General features: G+C 43.7%; 1 protein-coding gene and 21 non-coding genes across 22 annotated transcripts; all 22 read right to left on the bottom strand.

Annotated features, from left to right (window-relative positions):
- Positions 1–102: 102 nt before the first annotated feature.
- Positions 103–11,858, bottom strand: tuft1a (tuftelin 1a). The gene is made up of 12 exons (XM_061288548.1): positions 11,638–11,858; positions 7,937–8,014; positions 6,802–6,903; positions 2,509–2,595; positions 2,285–2,335; positions 2,115–2,201; positions 1,579–1,689; positions 1,242–1,465; positions 1,070–1,175; positions 908–991; positions 712–806; positions 103–599 (listed from the first exon to the last, which is right to left on the bottom strand). The coding sequence occupies exons 1-12, from the start codon at positions 11,716–11,718 to the stop codon at positions 527–529; spliced, it is 1,179 nt and encodes a 392-aa protein (XP_061144532.1). The 5' UTR covers positions 11,719–11,858; the 3' UTR covers positions 103–526.
- Positions 2,845–2,927, bottom strand: trnal-cag (transfer RNA leucine (anticodon CAG)). Its single transcript has one exon. It is a non-coding gene; the product is annotated as a tRNA-Leu (tRNA).
- On the bottom strand, positions 3,205–3,287 carry trnal-cag (transfer RNA leucine (anticodon CAG)). The gene has a single exon. It is a non-coding gene; the product is annotated as a tRNA-Leu (tRNA).
- On the bottom strand, positions 3,384–3,466 carry trnal-aag (transfer RNA leucine (anticodon AAG)). Its single transcript has one exon. It is a non-coding gene; the product is annotated as a tRNA-Leu (tRNA).
- trnal-cag (transfer RNA leucine (anticodon CAG)) lies at positions 3,563–3,645 on the bottom strand. Its single transcript has one exon. It is a non-coding gene; the product is annotated as a tRNA-Leu (tRNA).
- On the bottom strand, positions 3,741–3,823 carry trnal-aag (transfer RNA leucine (anticodon AAG)). Its single transcript has one exon. It is a non-coding gene; the product is annotated as a tRNA-Leu (tRNA).
- On the bottom strand, positions 3,920–4,002 carry trnal-cag (transfer RNA leucine (anticodon CAG)). The gene has a single exon. It is a non-coding gene; the product is annotated as a tRNA-Leu (tRNA).
- Positions 4,098–4,180, bottom strand: trnal-aag (transfer RNA leucine (anticodon AAG)). The gene has a single exon. It is a non-coding gene; the product is annotated as a tRNA-Leu (tRNA).
- On the bottom strand, positions 4,277–4,359 carry trnal-cag (transfer RNA leucine (anticodon CAG)). Its single transcript has one exon. It is a non-coding gene; the product is annotated as a tRNA-Leu (tRNA).
- On the bottom strand, positions 4,455–4,537 carry trnal-aag (transfer RNA leucine (anticodon AAG)). The gene has a single exon. It is a non-coding gene; the product is annotated as a tRNA-Leu (tRNA).
- trnal-cag (transfer RNA leucine (anticodon CAG)) lies at positions 4,634–4,716 on the bottom strand. The gene has a single exon. It is a non-coding gene; the product is annotated as a tRNA-Leu (tRNA).
- Positions 4,812–4,894, bottom strand: trnal-aag (transfer RNA leucine (anticodon AAG)). Its single transcript has one exon. It is a non-coding gene; the product is annotated as a tRNA-Leu (tRNA).
- Positions 4,991–5,073, bottom strand: trnal-cag (transfer RNA leucine (anticodon CAG)). Its single transcript has one exon. It is a non-coding gene; the product is annotated as a tRNA-Leu (tRNA).
- trnal-aag (transfer RNA leucine (anticodon AAG)) lies at positions 5,169–5,251 on the bottom strand. The gene has a single exon. It is a non-coding gene; the product is annotated as a tRNA-Leu (tRNA).
- trnal-cag (transfer RNA leucine (anticodon CAG)) lies at positions 5,348–5,430 on the bottom strand. Its single transcript has one exon. It is a non-coding gene; the product is annotated as a tRNA-Leu (tRNA).
- trnal-aag (transfer RNA leucine (anticodon AAG)) lies at positions 5,528–5,610 on the bottom strand. The gene has a single exon. It is a non-coding gene; the product is annotated as a tRNA-Leu (tRNA).
- trnal-cag (transfer RNA leucine (anticodon CAG)) lies at positions 5,707–5,789 on the bottom strand. The gene has a single exon. It is a non-coding gene; the product is annotated as a tRNA-Leu (tRNA).
- On the bottom strand, positions 5,887–5,969 carry trnal-cag (transfer RNA leucine (anticodon CAG)). Its single transcript has one exon. It is a non-coding gene; the product is annotated as a tRNA-Leu (tRNA).
- trnal-cag (transfer RNA leucine (anticodon CAG)) lies at positions 6,067–6,149 on the bottom strand. Its single transcript has one exon. It is a non-coding gene; the product is annotated as a tRNA-Leu (tRNA).
- On the bottom strand, positions 6,247–6,329 carry trnal-aag (transfer RNA leucine (anticodon AAG)). Its single transcript has one exon. It is a non-coding gene; the product is annotated as a tRNA-Leu (tRNA).
- trnal-cag (transfer RNA leucine (anticodon CAG)) lies at positions 6,427–6,509 on the bottom strand. The gene has a single exon. It is a non-coding gene; the product is annotated as a tRNA-Leu (tRNA).
- trnal-cag (transfer RNA leucine (anticodon CAG)) lies at positions 6,604–6,686 on the bottom strand. Its single transcript has one exon. It is a non-coding gene; the product is annotated as a tRNA-Leu (tRNA).
- Positions 11,859–12,945: the final 1,087 nt, after the last annotated feature.

Raw genomic sequence — 12,945 nt, 5'->3', positions numbered from 1 at the left:
AAGCATGCCTGAAACATTTTATTAGGAGACTTGCAAACTATTTTAAATTGAAATAAAAATTCTCACTATTGATGCCCTCCACGGAAAAACAAACAGCCAAACTTTTAATTAGTCAAAAGCTTTTAATAATATAAATAAATACAAAGTAGATCGCGTTTAGAAAATGACAAGTTGAAAGAACATTCACGAGACCACATTTACATCACGACGGGCAACTGAAATGCTTTAAAATGGAGACAAACATTGACACTTCCATGATGCAGTTTTGTCAGCTTTCTGCACGTTAACTTTCAGTTAGTGCTTACCTTTAAAACTGTGGTTAAATACAAACAATATCATCGTCTACTTAAAAGCCTACTGCACTTTGAGCGTGTTAAAGAAAGAGCGCAGTGCATCCTTCAAGACGGCTTATTGTAGTGAAAAGCTCAGCTCGGATATCGCCGTGTGTCGGTCGGAGCTGCTGTTTGGTTTCAGTCCACATACCAAAAAAAAACAAAAAAAAACGCTTTGGTGCCTCCCGTGACACTCACGACTTGATCTCGATGACCTTGATGAACGGGAGTGGCTTGTTGGAGGAGGTGGACAGCTTGAACGGTTTGCTGACAAGGCAAAAACAAGATAGATTTGGAAAAAGTGCACAAGTGTATTATATAGTTTAATTGTTCATATGTGTGATGCAATAATTGGTCGTTTGATTTAAGTGTCAGTTACCTGTATACGATCTGTGGGTTCCGCTCTGACGACAGATAAGAAGTGCTTTTCTGTCCTCCCAGGAAGTAGTCCATCTGGTCGTGCATCTCTCGGTTCTGCACGCGGATGAGGTAACGTGATCAGATAAAGGCAGCGTCCTCAAAACAGACAATCGCTCCATTGTGTCCTCTGGGCAGAAGAAGAGAAACATTCTTACCTCAGCTTCCAGCAAAGCCACTTTCTCCTCCAGGTCTTTGATGACGCGATCGCGTTCCTGGATCACCATGCGAGAATTCTGAAGCTAAAAGCGAGCAAATGACGTCATCAAACACTGACGCATACGTCTTCCTTGAGTGTCACGGCGGATGGCTCCTCCCACCTGTTCGATCATGTGCCTGACTTTCCTCTGCTGGCTTTTCAGCATATCATCCAGATGGTGGATCTTCTCCTTGAGAATGGCAACTTCCTTTTCCAACTCCCCTGCCCTGAACAGCCACACACCACGGTTCAAAAAAGTCGTCCAAAAGTCGACAAAGTATTTCGGTCCTCACCTTTGCTCTCCCTTAGGTCCTTCCTCTCTGAAGCGCCGTAGTTCAAGGAGTTCCGCCTCTCGCTCGCGTATGTTCTCCCTCAAGGTGGCGCTCTCCTTCTCCATGCCCCCCAGTAACCTCTGGAGCTCATCTATGCGCTGGTCTTTCTTCTCCACGTCTTCCTTGGTGCTCTTCAGCTTGTCGTCCTGCTCGCTTAGACGCTCTCTCAGCATGCTACCTTCAGCCTGAAGATTTAACGTCATGGAAATTGGACATTCAATTTGTGTAGTGTGGTTGGTTTACATTTATCATCTTACTCATCTGATTTTACTGTTAAAAAATCATTGTCTTTGGTCACCTGCAGTTTCTCCTTCTCCTCCTGATGCTTTTTCTCAGCGTCTTGCATCTGAGCGTACAGACGCTTGCTCACTTCTCTCAGCTTGGCCCTCTCCGCCTCGTCGTCCGCCTCCTGATAGACAACAACATTATCACCATTGAGAATATTTGCGCAATGATGTCATGTGAAATCCTGCCCTTCTCGCGAAGACTCGGAGTGGCTTCGGGAGAAACCAGACGTGTTGTTATTGTTGTGCGTCATTAACGCGTGACCTGTTTCGCTCCTCTTTCTGCAACTGTGACTCACTGAAACGCTAATGGCATAATTGCTGCACAAAAGCTGAGAGCAAACACGCTGCCGTAAATGACAAAAGAGATAGAAACCATTAAATTGGGTTGGAATGCTGGGCTTGAAAACAAACTCAAGAAAAGACAATGTGTGCTAGCTACTTGTTTCCTTGAGATTATTTACCCTCATTTTAATCCTCCCATTTAATTACAGTCACGTCTTGAGATCCTTTTACCACCATTGTCTAGTACAGAAATTAAATAACTCACCTGTTCAGCATTTTGGGGTTCAGCTTTCTGGCTGGATGAGGACATTTTCTTGAATGGAGATGAGATCTTCCAACCGTTGGTGTGAATCTGGAAAAGAAGAAGTCGAGTGACGAGGTTTACATGGGATGTGAGGGGACAATTGAGCTGGTAAGAATCATCACGTGGCCTACCTTGTTTTTGGACGCCATCTGCTCCCTTAGTGTCTTCAGGCAGTAACGCACCTGTGTGAAATGCAAACACATCGTGTGAAACCTTCTGTCTGTTTGTTTTGGTGTGTAAACAAAGGCAGCCTGACACGACATTCAAAATAGGAAACAGAATTGGCAACGGGCGTGTGACTGCAAGAATGTTGAAGATTGATGAGGAGAGATTGCTCAGCGTGAAGGAGACTGACCTCTTGGATCTGTGAAACTTCATCTGACAACATCTTCAGACTCTGATTCTGTTTATGATTCTCTTCTCTGCGAGCCTCGAGATACACCTACAAGAAATGCAACTCAGGTCATCACCAGGTATTATCTATGCTAACGCAAAAAGTTTCATTTTCCACCATGTTGCTTGGAGACTGTTCAGGCATTAGTCTTAATTGGATGAGTGGTTTTCAAGGGTCAAGTACTTCGACCTGAACGCAGCGCCTTAGACGGCTCGGCCATCTTGACACACAGACTTTAGTTACTAAATTCACCGGGTGTGTGATTCTCAAAGATCACAAACAGCGCCAACAGATCATTGTCAGAAGTGGGATTTGAACCCACGCCTCCAGTGGACACTGCGACCTGAACGCAGCGCCTTAGACCGCTCGGCCATCCTGACACATGAGCAGTTATTCTGGTTACTGAATTTATCGAGCGTGTGATTATCAATGATCACAAACTCAGGATTCTCATTGATTCCTCAGTAAAAAGATCATTGTTAGAAGTGGGATTTGAACCCACGCCTCCAGTGGAGACTGCGACCTGAACAGAGCGCCTTTCACCGCTCGGCCATCCTGACACATGAGCATTTATTCTGGTTACTAAATTTATCGGGCGTGTGATTATCAATGATCACATAATCAGGATTCTCATTGATTCCTCAGTAAAAAGATCATTGTCAGAAGTGGGATTTGAACCCACGCCTCCAGTGGAGACTGCGACCTGAACGCAGCGCCTTAGACCGCTCGGCCATCCTGACACATGAGCAGTTATTCTGGTTACTAAATTTATCGGGTGTGTGATTATCAGCGATCACGAACTCAGGAGTCTCATTGATCCTTCAGTAAAAGATCTTTGTCAGAAGTGGGATTTGAACCCACGCCTCCAGGGGAGACTGCGACCTTAACGCAGCGCCTTAGACCGCTCGGCCATCCTGACACATGGGTAACTATTCTGGTTACTAAATTCATCCGGTGTGTGATTATCAGCGATCTCAACCTCAGGATTCTCATTGATCCTTCAGTAAAAGATGTTTGTCAGAAGTGGGATTCGAAACCACGCCTCCAGTGGAGACTGCGACCTGAACGCAGCGCCTTAGACCGCTCGGCCATCCTGACATATTGGTTTAAGTTTTAGTTACCACATTCATCAGGTTTGTGATTCTCAACAATCAAATTGAGGATCCTCATTGATTCTTCAGTAAAAATATCATTGTCAGAAGTGGGATTTGAACCCACGCCTCCAGGGGAGACTGCGACCTTAACGCAGCGCCTTAGACCGCTCGGCCATCCTGACACATGGGCAGCAATTCTGGTTACTAAATTCATCCGGTGTGTGATTATCAGCGATCTCAACCTCAGGATTCTCATTGATCCTTCAGTAAAAGATGTTTGTCAGAAGTGGGATTCGAACCCACGCCTCCAGTGGAGACTGCGACCTGAACGCAGCGCCTTAGACCGCTCGGCCATCCAGACATATTGGTTTATGTTTCAGTTACCACATTCATCAGGTTGGTGATTATCAACAATCAAATTGAGGATCCTCAGTGATTCTTCAGTAAAAAGTTCATTGTCAGAAGTGGGATTTGAACCCACGCCTCCAGGGGAGACTGCGACCTTAACGCAGCGCCTTAGACCGCTCGGCCATCCTGACACATGGGCAGCAATTCTGGTTACTAAATTCATCCGGTGTGTGATTATCAGCGATCTCAACCTCAGGATTCTCATTGATCCTTCAGTAAAAGATGTTTGTCAGAAGTGGGATTCGAACCCACGCCTCCAGTGGAGACTGCGACCTGAACGCAGCGCCTTAGACCGCTCGGCCATCCAGACATATTGGTTTATGTTTCAGTTACCACATTAATCAGGTTGGTGATTATCAACAATCAAATTGAGGATCCTCAGTGATTCTTCAGTAAAAATATCATTGTCAGAAGTGGGATTTGAACCCACGCCTCCAGGGGAGACTGCGACCTTAACGCAGCGCCTTAGACCGCTCGGCCATCCTGACACATGGGCAGCAATTCTGGTTACTAAATTCATCCGGTGTGTGATTATCAGCGATCTCAACCTCAGGATTCTCATTGATCCTTCAGTAAAATATGTTTGTCAGAAGTGGGATTCGAACCCACGCCTCCAGTGGAGACTGCGACCTGAACGCAGCGCCTTAGACCGCTCGGCCATCCTGACATATTGGTTTAAGTTTCAGTTACCACATTCATCAGGTTGGTGATTCTCAACAATCAAATTGAGGATCCTCATTGATTCTTCAGTAAAAATATCATTGTCAGAAGTGGGATTTGAACCCACGCCTCCAGGGGAGACTGCGACCTTAACGCAGCGCCTTAGACCGCTCGGCCATCCTGACACATGGGTAGCAATTCTGGTTACTAAATTCATCCGGTGTGTGATTATCAGCGATCTCAACCTCAGGATTCTCATTGATCCTTCAGTAAAAGATGCTTGTCAGAAGTGGGATTTGAACCCACGCCTCCAGTGGAGACTGCGACCTGAACGCAGCGCCTTAGACCGCTCGGCCATCCTGACATATTGGTTCAAGTTTTAGTTACCACATTCATCAGGTTTGTGATTCTCAACAATCAAATTGAGGATCCTCATTGATTCTTCAGTAAAAATATCATTGTCAGAAGTGGGATTTGAACCCACGCCTCCAGGGGAGACTGCGACCTTAACGCAGCGCCTTAGACCGCTCGGCCATCCTGACACATGGGCAGCAATTCTGGTTACTAAATTCATCCGGTGTGTGATTATCAGCGATCACGAACTCAGGAGTCTCATTGATCCTTCAGTAAAAGATCTTTGTCAGAAGTGGGATTTGAACCCACGCCTCCAGTGGAGACTACGACCTGAACGCAGCGCCTTAGACCGCTCGGCCATCCTGACACATGAGCAGTTATTCGGGTTACTAAATTTATCGGGCGTGTGATTATCAATGATCACAAACTCAGGATTCTCATTGATTCCTCAGTAAAAAGATCATTGTCAGAAGTGGGATTTGAACCCACGCCTCCAGGGGAGACTGCGACCTTAACGCAGCGCCTTAGACCGCTCGGCCATCCTGACACATGGGCAGCAATTCTGGTTACTAAATTCATCCGGTGTGTAATTATCAGCGATCACGAACTCAGGAGTCTCATTGATCCTTCAGTAAAAGATCTTTGTCAGAAGTGGGATTTGAACCCACGCCTCCAGTGGAGACTACGACCTGAACGCAGCGCCTTAGACCGCTCGGCCATCCTGACACATGAGCAGTTATTCTGGTTACTAAATTTATCGGGCGTGTGATTATCAATGATCACAAACTCAGGATTCTCATTGATTCCTCAGTAAAAAGATCATTGTCAGAAGTGGGATTTGAACCCACGCCTCCAGTGGAGACTGCGACCTGAACGCAGCGCCTTAGACCGCTCGGCCATCCTGACACATGAGCAGTTATTCTGGTTACTAAATTTATCGGGTGTGTGATTATCAATGCTCACAAACTCAGGATTCTCATTGATTCTTCAGTAAAAAGATCATTGTCAGAAGTGGGATTTGAACCCACGCCTCCAGTGGAGACTGCGACCTGAACGCAGCGCCTTAGACCGCTCGGCCATCCTGACACATGAGCAGTTATTCTGGTTACTAAATTTATGGGGTGTGTGATTATCAATGCTCACAAACTCAGGATTCTCATTGATTCTTCAGTAAAAAGATCATTGTCAGAAGTGGGATTTAAACCCACGCCTCCAGGGGAGACTGCGACCTTAACGCAGCGCCTTTCACCGCTCGGCCATCCTGACACATGAGCATTTGTTCTGGTTACTAAATTTATCGGGCGTGTGATTATCAATGATGCCATACTCAGGATTCTCATTGATTCCTCAGTAAAAAGATCATTGTCAGAAGTGGGATTTGAACCCACGCCTCCAGTGGGGACTGCGACCTGAACGCAGCGCCTTAGAACGCTCGGCCATCCTGACACATGAGCAGTTATTCTGGTTACTGAATTTATCGAGCGTGTGATTATCAATGATAAACTCAGCATTCTCATTGATTCCTCAGTAAAAAGATCATTGTCAGAAGTGGGATTCGAACCCACGCCTCCAGTGGAGACTGCGACCTGAACGCAGCGCCTTAGACCGCTCGGCCATCCTGACACATGAGCAGCCATTCTAGTTACTAAATTCATCGGGCGTTATTGCCTGTGTTTTCAAAGATCAAGTGGGATGTGCTAAGCAATGTTAAGAATTGTTGGCTTAATCTCACACTCACCTTGATGACTTCCACTTGCTCCTCGGAGGATTTCACAGGTTGGGGTGGCAGAAGCGCCCTCTCGTTGGGGGGCTGCACCAGCGCAAATGCACGTCCAACAGGCTGGAAAGATTAAAAAAAAAAAAAAGCACAGAGCGTTTAGCACATTCCATGAACACGATGGGTGTGATTCCAAATCTTCACAGATGTGGATGAATGAATTCCGGATGAGATCAACCGGGAGGAGCTGCGACTTGTTTTGGGATCGATATTGCAAAACAACACTTGGAGCAAAAGTCACTAAATTATGAAATTGGATAAAGAGTTGAGTCATGGGCAAGGCTAATTTGTTCATGTTCCCAATGGGAACATTACGAGGTAGGGAGGGACGGACGGAAGAGGCGGGAAAAGGTTATGCAACTATCTGGCGCAACTTTACCACTTGTCTTGGTTAAACGGCATCTTTCTCAACAAATCCTGAGAGCTAAACGTATTGAGAACCTCCCTTGATGGGAAGCAGATGTGTCCATTCACACGCATACAAACACTTGATCGTCATGGAAACAGGTTTCTCCATTTGTAACACATTAGAGGAACCATATATTTGTCATCTGTGTAAGTAAACTACAGTATTAAATTGATACATGCTCTTGTAGGATATCTCTACTATCTTGACATGTCAAATAGGATTTTCCATGTCACATTTAAACTGCTTCCAAGTGTGCATCATGACTTTTAACTAAGAGAATGTGGACTGTACATAGAAAAGCATTTGACCCAATTTATTTTATTTTAGAGCACAGTATGTTCATAGAAATGAAATAGTAAAGGAGCATAAAAATAAAAAAAATAAAATAAAGGAAAAATATCAATAAAATATGTAAACAATACAAAACATAAAAATATAACAATATTAATTGAAATGAATAAATAGATGTAAAAAAATGCTAAAAAGAGTCATTAGAAATAAATCGTTCCAATCATTAAGGAAATGAAGAAATACAAATACATTTAGAAAAATAAAATCATGGAATATGACCAAAATCTAAAGAGATAATCCTTGGAAAAATACTGACTCATTTTAGAGATTTTGAATTAGCATCTGCGCAATGGTAATATTCAGTGGCGTGAGACGACATCCCAAACAAAGTCTTACCTTATCTCTGTGCTGCTGGCCTGAGCTGCGAGCCGCTTGGTTGTCCTCATGCAGAGTGAGTCGCAGTCTCCTGCACCCCTGGAAAAAAGCAACAGGAGAACCCACAAAGAGACCGTTATATGATGGGGAGTCCACTATTTCAAAAAAAGCAGAGGAGAAACTGAGTCACTAAATGGCCAAGGCTAGGCGGGTCAGAGGGAGGGAACAAGCGAGAAAGAGGCGGGCGCGGTGGGGGGGACGCAAATGTCAGAAGTGGAAGTAAAAGTATCGAAGGCTCCACAGAGAATCACTGTTTCCTTTAAACTGAGCGCGATGGAGGCGGATTTCTGGGAATGTGGACAGACAAATTCCATCTCGGGCATGGTAGATAGTTTCCGTGGCGACCGAGGCATAATGTGGCTTTATTGCATAATGCACACACATGCAACAATGTTTCTTACTGGAGAGAAGTCAGCAGGAAAAGTGTCTGCCAGGAAGTGAAAGGGCGTGTGTGTTTGTTGCAGTGTAGGGAACCCCCCCAAATTGATGCCCCTCGTGTGTGCGTGTGTTGCGTGCTGCGGATGCGAGGGAGGAGGTCAGCGACATCACATAACACATTCCAAACAAGTCTTGGGGTGCCTTGACTCCAAGCCAAATAGGAGACAGGCAAAGATCAAAAATGCCTGCAATGTTATTACTGTAAACACGCAAATACGAGTTACGTAAGTGTCTTGGTATCAAATCAATAAGTGATGTATTAAATCAAAAATGAATAGTGTGTGTGTAATGGTTAACAAGTGTGGTATTTGATGTGTGTTATGGGTGATGATTTCCGTGAATGTGGGTGTGTGTGACTTGATCTGGCGGTTCCCATCGTTTGTCTCCATTTGTACGTTTGCGTCAACCTCATTGTTTGGCCAGCTGACGGAACAAAACTCGTTGCGGGTTTTTAAATTTCCACCTTAAAGGAGTCATGTCAATTTGAGTCAAGTTATTTATTGACTTAAAACTCCAAACTTCTGTTGCTATCTCCATGGTAACCTCAGCTCATCTGCTTTTGTGGTTTGTGTTCCTCAAATGTTTACAGACAAAGGACAAAAAAAAAATCCCCAAAACAAAAGAGCGACTTCTCTTTTAGCACACTGACTTCCTCCCGCATTCCAAAAGCTGAAGCTTGTCGCCATTTGTGTACTTAAGTAAATTTTAAGTCACAATTTTAGGAAATGGTGCATGTAATGCTTCTGACTTTGGGGGGGTCGGGGTGCAAATTCCAGTTGGGGCAAACAGGAACAGGATCCAGTTGCAGGATAAAATGTTGAACACTTATACCTACTATGCTACTGTAATTTATTGTGGTATTTTCAATCAGGAATAAATATATCTAAATACCATTTATATTCAGAGGCAAGAAGGACTGTACCATTATGACCCAAACAACAAAAAGAGAAACTAAAATCCTCATTTTTTTTTATCCAGAGAGGCTGCAAAAACAAATGAGCTCTTGGTGGTGGTCTAAAAAAAACAACCTGGTCAGCAAAAGCACAGCTAGAACAATACAGGAGCAGTAGAAATAACAAACAGGGGAGGGGGTGTGGCGGGCCTCCGACAGTATGAAAAACAGAAGTCTATAAATTCCCATTTTTCTTTGACGCGGTCTGCTCACTTACATAAGAGTGCTCGGATGGACCATTTGGGTGGTTTTTGCGGTTGGAGGGAGGGGTCCAATTAAGGGGAGGGGCGAGGAAACAGAGGCACAATTGTTGGGAAGGTATTACACAAGTAGCACACTGAGCTATTTACACGTAAATGCCAGCAGCTGTAACATTAGACAGCCTCCATTAAACAAAAAGGAGCAGTGGAACAAACCCGCATGGAAAAAAATAAATACACAATGTGATTCCGTGTAAATCCCGACTCCATAGCAGGGCTGAAATGTGAGCTTGGTTTTGCGCACACACCAACAAAGGGCACAAAAGATGGTGTGCTACACGCAAGCTGGCTGGGCCAGAGGCTTTAAAAGGCGACGGAGACACTTTGTTCTCTGTTTTGGCATAGACGAGAGGCTTAGGGTGAATTATGCGAGCGCGGCGAGAGAAATCCCGAAAAGCACCTGCTGCATTCCACGCATGGCAAGAGCTGCTTTCTTGAGTACTAAATCACTATGTGGGCCCTCCCCCCTTGTCTCCTGTCTACCTGAAGCACAGATGGCATCAATTTCGTGAGGTTCGCATATTTGCGCTTTTACGACGTCCAAGGAATTCTTTTTTTTGCTAAATTAAAAAAAACAAAGCACATACTACAATCTTTTTGGTTTTTACACTGCACTTAGCAACATGCAGCATATTGTTGTGCTTGGAAGGCAACAGAATGCCGTGTTGCATTCTGTGGGCGTGGGATGAATGAAAAGTCTTTAAAATTCAAGAGAATTTGATTTGAGAACTGGTGGAGTGGTTTCAAACTGAGAAACCAAGAAAGCTAAGCACAGTGGGAAAAGGTTATTCTGCTCACGTGCTACTTGTGCTTATTTATGAAATGGCATTACCAAACTTGTTAGTTTTTAATTGAGTTCTCCTTACCACACTTTTAATGTCAATGGCACACCTAGACAGGTTCCGAACATTAGATTTGGATTTTGTCAAATGTTTGGTTTCAGCTGACACACGAACATTTGACGGTCAAAGTGTTATTATGAGCATCATAAACATGAACCTAATCTCCCGCACAAATGAAGTCAGCGATTATGTTGTACTTTACAGTTTCGATTGGTCTGGTCAACCTTCAACTGAGCGCTCGAATATTAGATCTTATTTTGCTTATATGAAATGTAAATTAGCCTGAAATGTCAAATGGATGAGTCGCTCGTCAATCATTTGCTATTGTGCCTTTTAGACAAAGTTGGAATTTCCAATTTGACATCATCCTGAACAAATGCAAACGTCACATCAAATCTCACCGTGTGTCTGTTGACGAACTTTGCACGCTCTGACTTTTACAGCACAATAAAATTACAGTCATAAAATTATAAAATACATCAAGTGATCTAGATTGATGCGTCACAACATGAAGTGACCTGGACTGAAAGGCGAAAGTGTCGCTCGGAAAGCTTGTGTGGGTAAATGATTAAACCATGAGGAGCGGTAAGGTTCCATCTCGGTAACGCTCATCGCCCAAAGTGCCCCCGACGTGTCTGAGTGTGTGCGTGCTGTCTAAGCTCGTTAAATGAACGCCGCTCGCACAGGTGCCGCTGTCACTGCTTATCAATTGAAAAAGGCCTGGCGGGCTGTTTGCTCTAATTCTTAAGTCCCAAGTGATGAGAGCCCCTGGCGAACGTTTTAGTTTAACAAGAAAAACCTGCAAAATCAGACCATGTGGATGATGTCATGTAAACCCAAGTGGGATCCAGATCAGATTCAGTTTCAAACCAATTTAACGTGTTTAGATGCGTGTGGCAGGACATCTGAATCAGGATTCAATTTGAGCCTCGATATAAACGCAACCGATTGGATGGGATGAAATGTGCCCTACAAAGTGAACATCATTGTAATCTGGATTGGGTCCAAATTGAAATGGGTGTCACCATTCAAATTACATTTTGTTGCAGAATTCGAATTCATAAAAAAACTTTGTGTGTAGATTAACATCAGAATTTTAAAAGAAGATCAACATTTTAAAGGGAAAAAATATTTTGGAAAAGATTACATACAGTAGATTTAAAAACTGACCTGGTCATATTGTTGCTTTCTGATGTCCTCCACTGTGCACAGACTTCTGGTCCCGCCGTTAGTCATCATCATATCTCTCATGTAAGAATAATAATAATAATAATAAATAAACAATTAGCAATAAAGAATTAATACAGAGTCCAGGTGAACACCACAAGTTCCGGTAGTGGCTGCTGTGCTGTCTGTCCCGGGAGGCAGTGCAGGTCTGAACACTTCACACCGGCTGCTCTTGCTGTTTTTCTTTTTTTTTTTTTTACTGCCCTGACACAAGTACGTCACCACTAGGACACGCCCACTTAAAAGCAGACGCCCAAATAAGGAGATGAGGCTGGAAGAGGGAGAAGAGAAACTGGTCCATTGTGACTTCAAGTACTAAAAAAAAAAAGTCACCTAAAAGGACATCATGGAGTTTATATTAGACTTTGACATTAAAATTGATCCTTATTATCTTTATGCAGGTAAAATATTTCATACATCTTTTTTTTTAAATTTAGATTGTGCAAGTGCACCTAATAGTGTGTCCCAGTACTTTTTTTGTCTTGGATCATTTGAATTAGAAGATAAACACAGTCTAATCAAGTTTTGGTCCATTGCTGTTGATCTGAGTGATCCAGATGGGCGCAGACTTCCAACGGGATGAAGACCTTAATGTCATTAGTGAGGGACAAAGCGTGAATGACGCTAAATGAAACTGAAACAGCAACAGCTGCACAGAGGAAACTCACTTAACACCCAGAACATGACGCAAACGGGAGTAATATATTTTCGGAGACGTGACATGATCTAACTGGGACTCTTTCATATGAAAGGTATGCAGCCATTGAATGACATCATAAGGCTGCAGGCTGCACAAAGTTACCAGAACTCTTTTTGTTTCTATACACAACATAAATCGACCAACTGATATTTTGGAAGATGGTTAAGTGTGAAGACAAGTGACTCACTGATTATGAAGGAAACCTCAGCATCTTCTAACTCACCACAGAAGTCCAATGGAAAAAAAAAAAAAAGCAGGCGTACTAAAAATAACTATGATGTGAAGTGTCATGTGCCACCAAGCCTAAAACCGGGAGGCACAAGCAAACAATTGGACACGCCTCTCAACAATAAAGAAACATTTTCAAAACATAACCCGGTGACGGGTTTCCTTGTTTAGCATCGTAGTCGTTTGAAAACTCCATGCCCGCCCTCAAAAGGAATTCAACGTGCAGGTTTCCTCAAACCAGACGGGTAGCGTAGTATCATCGACAGTTGACAGTGAAAGTGTGATGTCATCGTCAATACTTTGTATTGTACTAATTTGTAGTA

The sequence above is a fragment of the Syngnathus typhle genome, linkage group LG10 (assembly GCF_033458585.1).
Source record: "Syngnathus typhle isolate RoL2023-S1 ecotype Sweden linkage group LG10, RoL_Styp_1.0, whole genome shotgun sequence".
NCBI lineage: Eukaryota > Metazoa > Chordata > Actinopteri > Syngnathiformes > Syngnathidae > Syngnathus > Syngnathus typhle.
Note: the sequence above shows the minus strand (reverse complement) of the source record. Positions and strands in the feature narration are given on the sequence as shown.

What these genes read in the sequence shown, in the direction of transcription:
- tuft1a (XM_061288548.1), bottom strand. Translation starts at nt 11,718, where the DNA reads ATGAGAGATATGATGATGACTAACGGCGGGACCAGAAGTCTGTGCACA. An exon ending in GAAAGCAACAATATGACCAG is followed by an intron (nt 8,015 to 11,637) that starts GTCAGTTTTTAA and finishes GCTTTTTTCCAG; the next exon opens with GGGTGCAGGAGACTGCGACT. An exon ending in AACCCACAGATCGTATACAG is followed by an intron (nt 600 to 711) that starts GTAACTGACACT and finishes TTGCCTTGTCAG; the next exon opens with CAAACCGTTCAAGCTGTCCA.